General features: G+C 38.8%; 1 protein-coding gene across 1 annotated transcript; it reads right to left on the minus strand.

Moving 5' to 3' along the window:
* On the minus strand, positions 1–13728 carry si:dkey-14o18.2 (neuronal pentraxin-1; the record flags this gene model as incomplete). The annotated part of the gene is made up of 5 exons (XM_056235349.1): positions 1–464; positions 541–720; positions 1852–2102; positions 9624–10209; positions 13633–13728. Coding segments are annotated over 5 exons (1323 nt in total), but the record flags the coding sequence as incomplete, so codon positions are not given.
* Between the last annotated feature and the right edge of the window lie 3 nt (positions 13729–13731).

The following is a 13731-nucleotide window of genomic DNA, read 5'->3' on the forward strand; positions in this document are numbered from 1 at the left end:
TGCACGTGTATACTAAAGTAGTGATACTGAAGTGCTTTCAGTAGTGTCTGGAAGTGAACCAAAAACACAGAATGGAGTTCAACCAGTCTGTTGACATCCTGAGTGCTTATCGATTTGCAGTATGTAATTTTTAGACACTTAAACTAATAAAGTGCTTAGTTAATTGAGCAGCTGCAGTACGAGTCCAGATTCACAACTGTCCACCTTTCCAGCTGCAAGTTAAGCAGATTTATTTATTCTCTCTGGTTAGATCCTTAATGACAAGGGTCGAACGGATACTTTGTGACACCTCCGTGGAGTTCCACCATGGACTCGCTCCAGGTGATGATGTCGCCGGTGAGGTGGCTGGAGCAGGATGCTTGGTCGTAGATCTCGGTAGACGTGAGCATACGCGACCACAGCTGCATATCCGACATCTCGCCCACAAAAGACTGTGTGGCGTCGAAACGGCCGCCCAGAGTGTCCTGGGTACAAAAGAGTCGGGTGTTAGTTAGTGCGAGTGTGTTTTGATTCACTTATGTTTGATTCTGTGAGATGTACCTGTTCCTGTCCCAGGATAAAGACTCCTCCTGGTTTAATCGGATGCCAGGGGGAGAGATTCTCTCCAGAGCCCCTTTTCACACCGTCTTGATAAGCCTCCCACATGCCATCCCGTGTGGACCATGTTACACAGAGGTGGTGCCACTTACTGTCCGTCAGAGAAATAGGAAGAGTGACTGCCTGAAAGAGGGCAAAAACAGAGTACATTTTTAAACAATACAGTGATTGTTTTGTTAGTATAGTAGATGAAATTCTGTCTTACACACTCTCGCATATTCAGTTATTTTTTATTAACTACTGTTGTGCCCTAGTTCAGTTTTAATGATGTATCCTTGTCTGATGATGGAGATTAACAAATACTGACCTGATAAATATTTTCTCTTGCAATATTTCAGCATACTCATTATTACCGGTTAAAAGTTTGGGGTCGGAAGATGTTTTTAAAAGAGGTTTTTATAAATGAATAAAAAAAATGTTGATTAAAAAAAAAAAAAATATATATATATATATATATATATATATATATATATGGACAATTCACATATAAATAACAAGCATAATGGTCGGAATTAGTTTGTGATCTAATCTGGATCATCCAGACAGCTCACTCACTGACTGTGATTTATTTAAAAAGTTTCTCCATAAAACAGTAACAGGATATTTTAGAACAAAAAAGAAAGAAAGAGAGAAATAGACCCAATTGGATATTTGCGTACAAATCATCACAAAAGAACATTAAGTCGCAATCTTTAACTTCTCATTAAATGTTTATAGTTTGCTTGTATACCTCAACAAAGTTCCCTTGTGAAATAGTCTGCACTCTGACAAACCTCATCACGCTTATTAGCTGCTAGCATTAGTTGTTTAGTTGACAGCATGTAAACAGTCATTGACAGAAGAGGCCTGTCTTGTTTCGGTTTTAAAAAAAACAGTAGAATGTATTCACACGTCAACCAAGGATAAGCCATTAACTAATTAGGCAGGATGATGCAATGGCTGGGCAGCCAAGAGGAAGAGAGAGCTTTGCAGACTGTTGCAATGGCAGGACAAGGTCATCAGCAGGGTAAGTCTGGTGATCCCTTTTCCAAACTGTGTTGTCTAGCATTTTAATACAATGCATTGTATTAGCTATTTTGTCCAATGTTATGACATATTTGATTTTACTGTATCTATTTAAATACACTCCTAAATTATAATGGTTTTTGTTTGTTTGGGTTTGGTGTTTTTTTTAGGATTGCATTTGTTTTGCAAAACCAGGACATTAATCTTTCGTTACACAATCCCTGTTTTATAATTAGGTAATTTCTTTACCTTGTCATTCACCAGCAGCTCCATGGGATTGTTGCCCCACTCAATCAGGACAAGCTCATTGGCCTGGCCAGGGACAGAGTAGGAGAACGGGGTTCCGATCCCAGGACCTGAGCCCCCTTTCAACCAAAGGCAGACTGTGAGGGCGAAGATCTCGCTCAGAAGGGTGCGCTTGATTCGCCCATACATGTAGTTGGTGCGCATCGGGAAGCCAATCTGAAAAGCGTCAGGATTTTTGAGTTTCTTATTTGGACCTGTTGGTGAAAATAAAGAAATTATAAAACAGGATCTCATTTCTCTGCAGCATAACATATAAAAGCTCGACTGAAATCTTCAAAAGACAGTTGAAGCAGTGGCGGTTCTAGAGGGGGGGCCAGGGGGGCCAGTGCCCCTGTGACAAAAAGCTTGGCCCCCCTTGTGGCCCCCCTAAATGTGGAGTTTGAAATAATTTTTACAAAACTGTTTTTTGCTATCGTTGTATGTGTATTATTTTTTTTATTTTTCTATCTTTGTGGATTTGCATTTTCACGTGACAATTCGCATCACATTCGCGGGAATCGCGGCAGAATGTTTGAAGAGGTGAGTGCGCGCGCGCGGCCGGGGCGCTCTCTCTCTCTCTCTGCTCGTTATGCACTGTCAAGCGCAGCAAGCGGACGCTCTGACGGGTTTTAGAAGATAAAATACAACCCGAAACTAAAAACAGACCCGGCTTCTATTTGAGACCGGCCTTTATGTACCCAAACCTGTCGCCACACCAGGCGTGTAAAAGAGACAGGCGTCTATTCGGGACTCGGCTATTATTTGAAGTTTCACGGTATGTACGAGGCACTGTGAGCTGACATAGCATTTGTCTATCGTCCTTTCACTGCTGTGTGCAGTTCATAGGTAGGCTATGTCCCCAAATTAGTTTTTGTCTTATATTTATATCATATTATGTTCTTATATTAGAATATCACATCAGCAAGAGTGCCGTTTTCCCGTGCACAATTGCAACTGTGATATTTATGTTATACAACAGTTAAATTAACAATAAGTTAACATTGGGAGTTACTTTTTAGACACAATATTGTCAATATTGTTTGTTTTCCCTTTATTTCGCCGACTAGAATTTCATAATGAAACCGTAGTGAGTCTCAATGCAACACAGCGATGATTTCTTGACTGAAATCCGCGTTTTGAACGAATCACTTGCTTCTTTCCCGAATAAATCGGCCGTTTGAACAAATCGTTTGAATGAATGAATCCCTCTTACAGGGACTTGCCGCCGCCTACTGGCGGTTTTAGTTTCATATTTAAAGTATCCTTTAATTAAAACGTTAAACTTAGAAATAATTTCATATTTAAATATTGACTTGAAAAAAATCTCATAGCTTTATTTATGCAATTGTAAATGGAGTGTAAATATATTAATGCCACTTCTGTGTCACCTCTGCACTGCAAAGATGGATTTTGATTGAATTAATTAATTTGACTGGTAACAGTGGTACTGTATAATTATTGTATAATTAAGTATTATTGTATAAATAAGTATAATTACTGTATAATTTGAATGTTAGTATTTGACATAAAAGGTGATGCATAACTCTAAATAAGTTTAGAAAAAATGTCCATATATAGGTGAAAATGCCCCTGGAAATCAATTTAAGGTGGCAAATATTGCCCCTTAATTAAAAAATGTATTTCTGTCACTGCTGTGAATCGACCACTGCATAGAATATGAAAAATAGGAATATCTTCGTGAGTCAGCTGTCAACAACAGGCCTAAACCAGCCATGGCACCAGCACAAAAACACAATCAGTAAAATATTATCTAATTATTAACAAAATGTTGAAAATGTTGAAATATATTTTTGTCAATATTGCACACCTCTAATGTACGGTATTAATTTTGATTTCTTTAGGTCTTAAAAAGCCTTAAATTGGACTCTAAAAAGTGTGCAGGAACCCTGTAAACGGTTAGACATATCAAGTCAGTTATTTTCAGTAAATGAATTAATAAGCTTCTTGGTCCCCATTGCTTTTGCTCTATAGTTCTCAAAATGAAGAGAAAGAAGGACATCATGTCTATTACAGTTACTGTGACTAATACTGAATATGTAATGCAAATGTAAAAATATAATGGATATGCAAATACATTGTTGAATGATTATAAACACGGTATTTTCCCTGTTAATGCCTGCAGCAGTGCAGAAAATGATATGACAACAATAAGGTCTAAATGTAACTGGCCCCTCTAACAGTACAACTGGCCCCAGCTTGGCCCCCCCAGTTGAAATGGGCTAGAACCGCCACTGAGTTGAAGACAGATCTCCTAGAAGAAGACTATTTAAAGCTGCCGTCGGCAACATTTTTTTGATCATATTCAGTGAAATCGACACTATAATCTGACAGAACAACATAAATAAAGTGGTTTTAGAAAAAAACCCGAGCTTCTAACTCCACCTGGAGCGTGTTATTTGTTTTGCAAAAATCCACAGCTCCCGGTTCATCATGTCCAATCAGCGCAGGGGGGTGTGAGATCTGACTGTCAATCACAGATCGGGCACACGCCACTCCTCACGCACGTTACAATCACATGCACACGCCTGAAGTTTGCGGAAGTTCGCGCAGTAACGAAGAGTGATGGCGGAAAATCAAGTACGCTCATTTAGAGTATAAATGACGTTAGCAATTGCAATCTATCGGTAGATTAGCCAGGACAGCATACCTCCAAATACTCCATGGTGTTGATGGATGCTGATGAGACGGGCGCGTTCCAGGGCTCTCAAGTTTTGAAGACAGGTAAGAGTGACACCCAGCCGACGGGGGGTTGGATACATTTTTGTCATTGGTTGTTGCGTTAAATCTTACCCAGATACAATAGTGCTATTTTCTGATTGGCTATTGTGTAGCTCGACGAACAACACCAGAGGAAACACGCTTGATTCATGCCGGTTCCACAGTGAGAGCGGCGCGGCCAGAGTTTTGGGCGCTGCGGTATATTAAATATATTTCAAATAGTTTTTCAGCGTGAGAAATACAATGTGTGGCGGGAGAGCGTGACAAAAGACCGAAATGAGTGACTGTCACGCTCAATGCGTGACACTTGAGAGTCCTGGCGTTCACTGAAAATCTGGTGCACACGCACTGACGAGCATGAACTGGGTGGGAGGGTCTCCGTTGATAGTGGGGGAGGGGCATGAGAGTTGTAAACATTCAAAATGTTCCTAAATCCACTCAATCTGCCAGACTTGCCGACTGGAGCTTTAACCTTTCAGAACTAGAACATGAAAAATAAGACCATATACAAAATAAGACATACTTAAGTTCCCTATTGAGGGTACTCAGTGCTGCATCAGTTGCTGAGACTATGAGAACGCCTTCAGTGTGTGCCGGTGTCTAAAGCACGTGTAATATGACAATTCTATTGGCCAAGGAAGTTGTGTGACATCACTCAGCGTGCCGGAATGACTATAAAAGTGTGACTGCGTTAGACTTCATCAGCTTCTTTGTCTTCAAGAAAATCTCTGTGTGTAGTAAGTCTTATTTATTGTCTGTCTCAACGATTATTAGGATGACAAGCAAACATGCATTTAGAAAGTGTGCATCGCTGTGTCCCCACTTCATTATGGGTGATGATCACACAATATGTGTTTAATTTGTTTAGGAGTGGAGCACACACTGTCTTCTCTTGAAGGAGCTGGCTGTGTTCACTGTGATTGCTTCACAGTGAAGAAGCTCCACTCCCGCCTGGCTCTCTTTACGAGGGAAGGGAGCCAGGCAACTGTGCCTCACGGTTTGGTGACTCAGATCGTGGAGGTCACAGGTGGAGCTATCGTAGGCATCTGAGATGTGTGCATCCCTTTCTTGGATTTCAACTGCTAGCTCCAAGACTCTCAGTTTGGATCAGGAAGCCCTCTCTGTGGCCTCTTCTGATTAATTTGAAAGCATGTTATTGACTAGATCTGAGGAGTTAGATGTGGAGGGAGTTAAAGGTGGACATTATATCTACCGCCTCCTCTCGTGGCCCCTCGTATGAGGAGTAGCTGTAAGTGATATCCTGTACCACGGCTAGACTCAGTCTAGACTGGATGTTGGGAAAGCAGGAGGTTGTTCAGTGCAGACTAGCTATTCCTCATGGGCCATCGATGCTCTCATAAGCACTTCCATTTCTTTTCCGATCTCCACGAAGAGTTGTCGAGATCGTGGGAGAAACCATCCAATTATTTGAATGTGCAGGGGCTACGTGACCAAGGATTTGTGAAGATGCCCCAGGTAGAAGAGGTACTTGCTAGCTACCTCTCTCTCTTCTGGTGCGGCATCTTCACTGAAGGCTTCGGTCTTGTCATCCAAGCCGTGTCAGACCACCTTGCGGCTGGTGGGCAAGGCCTATGCGGCGGCGGGTCAGGCCAGTGCATCCCTGCACACAATGGCAGTGTTGCAGGCGTACCAGGCTGACCTTCTCAAGGACCTGGGTCATGTTGAGGGATTGGCACCTGAGGCAGTCCTGGAACTCCACAGGGCCACAAATCTTGCCCTCCGTGCCACGAAGCAGACGGCACATGTCATTGGCCAATCTATGACTGCTAATGTTGCCACAGAGCAGCATCTGTGTTTGAAATGAAAGCTTTAGCGTAAGTTCTGCTGGTAAGACTCAATTGTTACGTCACAGGATGCTGCTGGTGGTGACACACCGTACTGTGTCAACTTTATTTATATAGTGCTTTACATATACAATTAAGATTGTTTTAATGCAGCCTTACAGTGATAAACAGGAAAATAATGTTTTAATGACGAGAAACAGAATGCAATTATGCTGTAAAGCAGCTCTAAAATGACAACAGTAAACAGTCTTTATTCAGTTGAAATGCAGTTCAGTTCTCATCCAACTGTGTCAGTGTATTTAAGTCAATAATATTGCAAAATATTAAGTGTCCCCAACTAACCAAGCCAAAAAGCCATCATCTCAAGCCTATGCAAACCTCGAGCAAGCTCTCCTGAGAAATAAAAGAGCTCTGGGAGCTTTCACAGACAAGAGGCAAGGAACAACTATCAGCCTAGGGTTAAGTGCTTTAAGGTGTTGAAGGTGGACTAGGTCATCATATGTGACCCACTATCTGTGTGGCTCCCTCCGGTTTATGTAATTGGAGCAAGAAGTGAGACAACAAGCTTCCCTTGTGAATCAGTGGTAAAAGTGTATCAGGGAAGGTCAACTCCTCCAGTTTGGGAGTAAGAGTGTTCCCTCGGATCCTGGTAGTCTGAGCGCACTGGTGACCCACTCTTTGGTCTCTTTACTCTCTTTCAGTGAAAGATGTAAGCTGGACATGGCGGAGGCAGTTTCCCTTTCTAGTTCTGCTCCCAAGAGCTCTGAAAAAAGGGGCCCTATCATGGTCAGGGACATTGAGCTGAGCTGAGTGTTCATCTCTAGACACTGAAGCTCTTGTAAACGGTCACTTTTATATTGCGTCAACAAAAGACGCAACAATCTTCATTCATTATGTTTACTGTGGCGAGCAGGACGAGGCTAGGGCCGCGGGAGAACTGCGCGAGGCCGGTGGCGTGATTACCGATGAGCGACACCTGTGAGACGCATCGGTCTCGTATCTCTCACGGAGGAGCGGGGATTTTCTTAGCGATGTTAAAACGCACATCAACCGATCACTTGTTTAGCGTTCATGTAAACACTACATTCAGATTCACCAATCGGAATGAATTCAGTTAGATTGAAACAAAAGGTGTGCATGTAAACAATGAATGGCGACTGCAGAAAGCAAAAGCTGAATCCCGGACATCGACGGCCGGACATGTCCGGGAAAATGAGGATGGTAACCCCTACTACTCAGCTTTCTCCACAGAACAAGAGCCTGCTAGCTTAGCTTCCAAAAAAAGATGGCTGACACTATGTGTACATTCTGTGAGTGAGATCCCACCCTCTATGGGCGGGTTGAAAACATGCGGAACAGCCCCTACTACTGGCTGTAGTCTTTAGCCTCTGGCCAAAAAATCCTCTGATGACGCAAAATGACGATTTTTGCGTCATTGGAGGATTTTTTCCAGACCAAAAATACATAAATCTCTCATCTCAGGGGGATATGAGGGTGGAAAGCATGGTAATTCGAAAATACTACAGGTTTTCTACTAATACAAAGCTTAATGCTAAATCCTGAAGTATCCCTTTAAGCCACCGGAAGTGTTCGAGCGGCCATCTTGCTATTCTCTACCGACAGAGGGCATCATTGATCAGCCAAAACATTGAGCTAAAATCACCTGATTTGCAGCATATCAGTGGAACATGAATAGTTTTTTAAGATGTATGTATGTTCATTAATTGATACTTTGAACATTTTCTTTAATGTTTATGTTCTTTTCAAGCAGGATAAGCGATATATAGAAATCGTTATAATGGGTGTCTACGGCCCACTGCCGACACAGGTGACTGAACTAACACAAAATAGATTTCTTTATGTACGTAATTATGCAGGAAATATTAAGAATGAACATATATCTGGGATTATTTGCAGAAATGGATTTGAATATACAATAAATATTACAAGACATTCAAGACCCTATTACTATATTGCAATGTATTTTATTAAAATCCAAGGTTTACCATGCATCATCTCGGAGCAACAGTATAAATGCTTGGAAATAAAGCTTAATGTCTTTAAAACCATATGCAGTCTGCATTATTTCTCTGAAGAAGTTGTGAAGCTTGTGTATTATTTCCTGATGTCTTTTTGTTGACCAACATCCAGACTCTTGGAGATCTTGGAAACCGTTAAAAAGCCACAGGTCAGCTCAAATTCTATTACTTTTTACTAGCATGACAATGTATATATTGAGTGTTATTTGTAGGCCTATATATTGTTGAGCTACAGTAATTATTAATTTAACCAACGTTTAAGTCATTATCTTCACTGCTTTTAAATACATGCTCTTAATGAAAAGACTGCTGAATCATTTACAGTTACTGTAAGAAAAAAAACAATATTATAGCTATAACAAAATAATGTAATAACCACAGTGAATAACTGTAGCCTACATGACAAATTAAGTTGTATGTGCATGCCTTACAAAGCATAAATCTGAATCCAGATTTCAGAAGAATTATTTTGACATTTCTAATACAAATTTTGAGGTGTTTCGTCCATCAGCTGATCTAAAATTCACTACTATAATAAAGATGAACATAACTTTTAATAAGCAGGGTAAATTCCCAACTTTAAACAAAGGCACGGTGGCTTCACTTTCATGACGTCATGAGCAAACCAGTTTCCACAAAAATTATAATATAAAGAATCATTATTAATAATTGAGCACCAAATCAAAATATGAGAATAATTTCTGAAGGATCATGTGACGCTGAAGCCAGTAATGATGCTGAAAGTTCTGCTTTGCCATCAAAGGAATAAATTAAATTTCGAATATCGTAAGTACAGTTCTCTTATACAGTTCTTTTAAATTGTAATAATATTTCACAATATTACTGTTTTAACTGTGTTTCTTTGTTTGATCTGTGACTATGTTTGATCACATAAACGCAGCCTTTGTGAGCATAAGATTCTTCTTTAAAAAATATTTAAAAAATATTAATTATTCCAAACTTTTGACCGGTGGTACATATGCATATTCCCTCAAAAAATTTTCAATATATATTTGGTTAGGACAAAATTACAAAAACCATTATAAAACATCAAAGAATGGACATTAAGTTTGAATGATTAAATAAAAATCTAAGATTCTGCACGAACACTTCTCTAGAGTTGTCCTATACTCTACTTTTTAGGACATATCACCTGGTTCTGGAGTCTTGTGGTGAAGGTTACTCAGCACTGCATCTAGCTTACTGAGGGCTCCACGGACAGGCGCTCTTGGCCCAGTTGGCTTGAAAGAGGTTTGTGGATGCTGGACATGATCATCATTTCCATGGCGTCCATCATCATGGTGACCATTGCCATGATGGCCATCATCATGACGATCATCATGGTGGTTGTTGTTGTTGTGGTGGTTGTCATGATGATCATCATGGCCGTTTTGATGATTGTCTTGGTGATCATCATGGTGGTCGCTATGACGTTCATAGTGATAATTATAATGGTTGTTACGATGGTTGCTGGAGTGATGGTCATCGTGATTGTTTGCCTGGTGGTTGTCGTGGTTATCGTGATGGTCATCGTGGTTATCGTGATGGTCATCGTGATGGTCATCATGGTGGTTATTGTTGTGGGTATTATGGTGGTCATCATGGTCATGATGATCCTCATGATGACCATATCCATGATGGTGGTCATAGTGATGATGGAGCTGTTCTTCCAGTGCGTTGATTTTGCGCTGTAGGAGGTCTCTCAATGAACTTGAATAGGAACTGGAAGAATTTCTTGCCTATAAGAACAAAAATGAAGGCAATAAACAACAGTACACAGTTTTGGCAAGATTGTAAATACAATGTTTACAATTCAATGATAATAATATATAATGCGGTTATGTACAGTTTCTTGAAAATAGGGTAACCGCACAACACTGACTCACAATCTCATGCAAATATATGCTTAATACAATATAATATAATATAATATAATATAATATAATATAATATAATATAATATAATATAATATAATATAATATAATAATTGTTTCACATAAATCTACAAATATTTTAAAATGTTTCATTTTATAAATCAAAGGCTAAAATTATAGATGACAATTCAACCAAATACATAGCACACCATGTTTTCAACAAACATTCAATATACAAACATATATATATCATTAACAATCAATATACACACAACCATTGACAGATTTGAGGTCAGTTAGATTTTTTTTAAATACATTAATTCTTTTATTTAGTAATGACGCATTAAATTGATTAAAAAAGGGACACTAAAGACATTTACAATGTTAGAAAAAATATATATTTCAATTAAATGCTGTTCTTCTGAACTCAATTCATCAATGAATCATATAACGGTTTCTAAAAAAGTATTAAGCAGCACCAGAAATGTTTCACTAGCACCAAATTAGCATTTTAGAATAATTTCTGAAGGATCGTGTGACACTGAAGACTGGAATAATTCAAACATTCAGCTTTGCCATTACAGAAATAAATTACATTTGGAAATGCATTAAAATGGAAAACAGTTGTTTTAAATTTTAATAATACTTCACAATATGACTCTTTTTTACATCAAATAAATGCAGCCTTAGTGACACAAGCAACTTCTTTTTAAAAACTTTAAAACATCTTACCGACCCCAAACTTTTGACCGGTAGTGTATTAATATAGATGAGTGTTATGACATCACAAGCCAGCCCTTCCTTCACTGTCAGCTTCTTTCCTTTGATAAGTCGTAGCAAATCCAGCTTTACTTAGCGCCACAGCATTCTGCGCTTAATGGCTCATCAAAGCAGATGGGGCTAATTGCTGATGGCAGTAACTAGCACATTGTAGAGTGCCATCACCAGCGTGCTGTGTGTGCACTTCCTCTCCAATAAAGCTTGGAGTGATATCTAAGTCACTTTGGGAAATAGAAAGAACGTGTCTGAGTTCTAAAGAACAGAGTCAAGTTAAAACTTGGATGAAATGTCTACAACTTCAAACCCTATGTCAGCAATGATTATACAGAACAATTAAAAAGGGAGAGTTTAATTGCATTTAATTAGTTTAACTGAATACTATACTCAATAAAAGTGTCACATGGTGGCTTGTTTACAGTTCTAAGTGCATTGCAACCATTGTGATGCGTTACTGTACTGTAGCTAGTTTGTTTTTCGTCTTGTGTGTTCTCTCAAGGGTAGGGATCTGGCTAATTTAATAAGTAAATCCTGGCTGGGCTGCCTAAACGGAAGACTGTTTTCAATGATCTGTTTTTGGCACAGGAAGCCACCAAAGTGTACTTTACAGAACTATAAATGAGCTTATGTCATCCTGAGAAGTTTTGACATATAACCCCAGCAAACAAAAATCCAAGCAGTTGAAAAATATCAAGACATTTTAGAAAGTAATAATTTCCATGACTTTCCCACAAGAAGAAAAAAAAAATACATATTTGACACTACCGTTAAAAAGTTTGGGTGTAAAACCGTCAGTGAAGTTATTATTTTTGTTTTTTTAGGAAATTAAAACTTTTATTTGGAAATGATGCATTAAATTGCTCAAACGTGACAGTAAAGACATACAAAAGATTTCAAATATTGTAAATGCTGTGATGTGATGCTAAATCTATTTATTACACGGCTCTCTGGACTGCTTGATTCCGAGGTGTGTTAATCCCCGATAACAACCGTTTTCAAGAGCAAAACGGAATAACAGAGCTCATCCGGGTATCCGTATCTAAGGCCTGCGAGTCTTTCGTGTCTCTCTTCTCACGCCACGGACTGTTTCAGTCCAAAGGCAGCTGCTGCCATTTTCCGTCTCTGTTGTATTTTGTGATAGTAGCCTATTGAAAATTAAATCGGAGGACTTCAGTATAAAAAAAGTACCATAATATTGTTGCTGTGTTCATTGTTTTGCACACTGTAATGGATAATAAGATGATAAAGATTTCAAGACATTACAAAAAAGTCCTGATCTCCCTGTCGGGGCTTATTCTTCGATAACAACCGGCTGGATGTACATTACCTTATTTATCAAAGAATCCGGAAAAAAAGAATCACAGTTTCCACAAAAATATTAAGAAGCACAACTGTTTCCAACAATGATAATAATAAGAAATGGGTTTTTTTTTGTTGAGCACCAAATCAGCACATTGGAATGATTTCTGAAGGATAATGTGAGAATGAAGACTGGAGTAATGATGCTGAAAATTCAGCTTTGATCACAGGAATAAATTACATTTTTAAATGTAGGGGTCCTTCATTTCAGAGTCACACTCGGGACCTTCGGGTCCAAATGGGCCGGAAGGGTGGGATTAATATTTATTAAAAAAAAAATCATCTTTTTTTTTTTTTACTTGTTTTTTATAATATTTTTTCTTTTTTGGTGTTTTGAGATATCCTTCATTATTCATTATCAATCATTTTGACACATTTTTTCCCCATTGAATATAATAGATTTTTTTTTTTTTTAAAGCTGTATTTCATTTTAGAGTCAAGCCTAGGCCTCATGAAAGCAATTTTTGAAATGAGATGGATGCCATCTGGTGGACAAACTGAGCATTTTAAAAATTCAAAACCCATATGTAATCTGAATTTATATGTGTTTGTATGTGTATAAAAGTGTGTGTGTGTGTGTGTGTGTGTGTGTGTGTGGATGTGTCTGTTTTGCACTCTTGATGTTTTATAGATTCACCCCTTCACTGTTGTGTGCTTTTTTTCTGGATCGTGGCTGATTTGTAGATTGTACGCACAAAAAAACTCAGCATTTTCACATTTTTGCCAATTTCCCATTCATTTCCTATGCGGGTCCATTTGGACCCGAAGGTCCTGAGTTCGACTATTTTTTTTTACAACCACTTAGACTATTCAAATCCTGTCCCCAATTTTTTTGGGTGTTCATATACCAAGTACCAACAAAGTCACCAAATTTCGGACCATTCCGATAAAGCTATGATTTAAAAAAATTTTTTTTTAAATGCTTCAGGTCCATTTGGGCCGAAGGACCCCAGAGGGTTAAAACAAAAAACAGTTATTTGAAATTGTAATAATATTATTCAAAATTGCTGTCTTTTTTGATCAAATAAGATCAAAAACATTTTTAAAAACTCACTAACCCAATCTAATGTGTTTAAATCAAATTACAGGCTTTACATTTCAGTTTAATAAGACCCACCCACCAATCCACCCAATATATACAATCCACCCACCTGAAGATTTTCCAGCCTCTCCTTCAGGGCCTGCAGGGTCTTTCCAGTCTGTTCGGGGGAGAAGCCTCCTTGTTTGCCCAGATATGGAGTTTTCCCTCT

Source organism: Rhinichthys klamathensis, unplaced genomic scaffold (assembly GCF_029890125.1).
Source record: "Rhinichthys klamathensis goyatoka isolate OS25496 unplaced genomic scaffold, OSU_Roscu_1.1 h1tg000420l_1, whole genome shotgun sequence".
Classification (NCBI taxonomy): domain Eukaryota; kingdom Metazoa; phylum Chordata; class Actinopteri; order Cypriniformes; family Leuciscidae; genus Rhinichthys; species Rhinichthys klamathensis.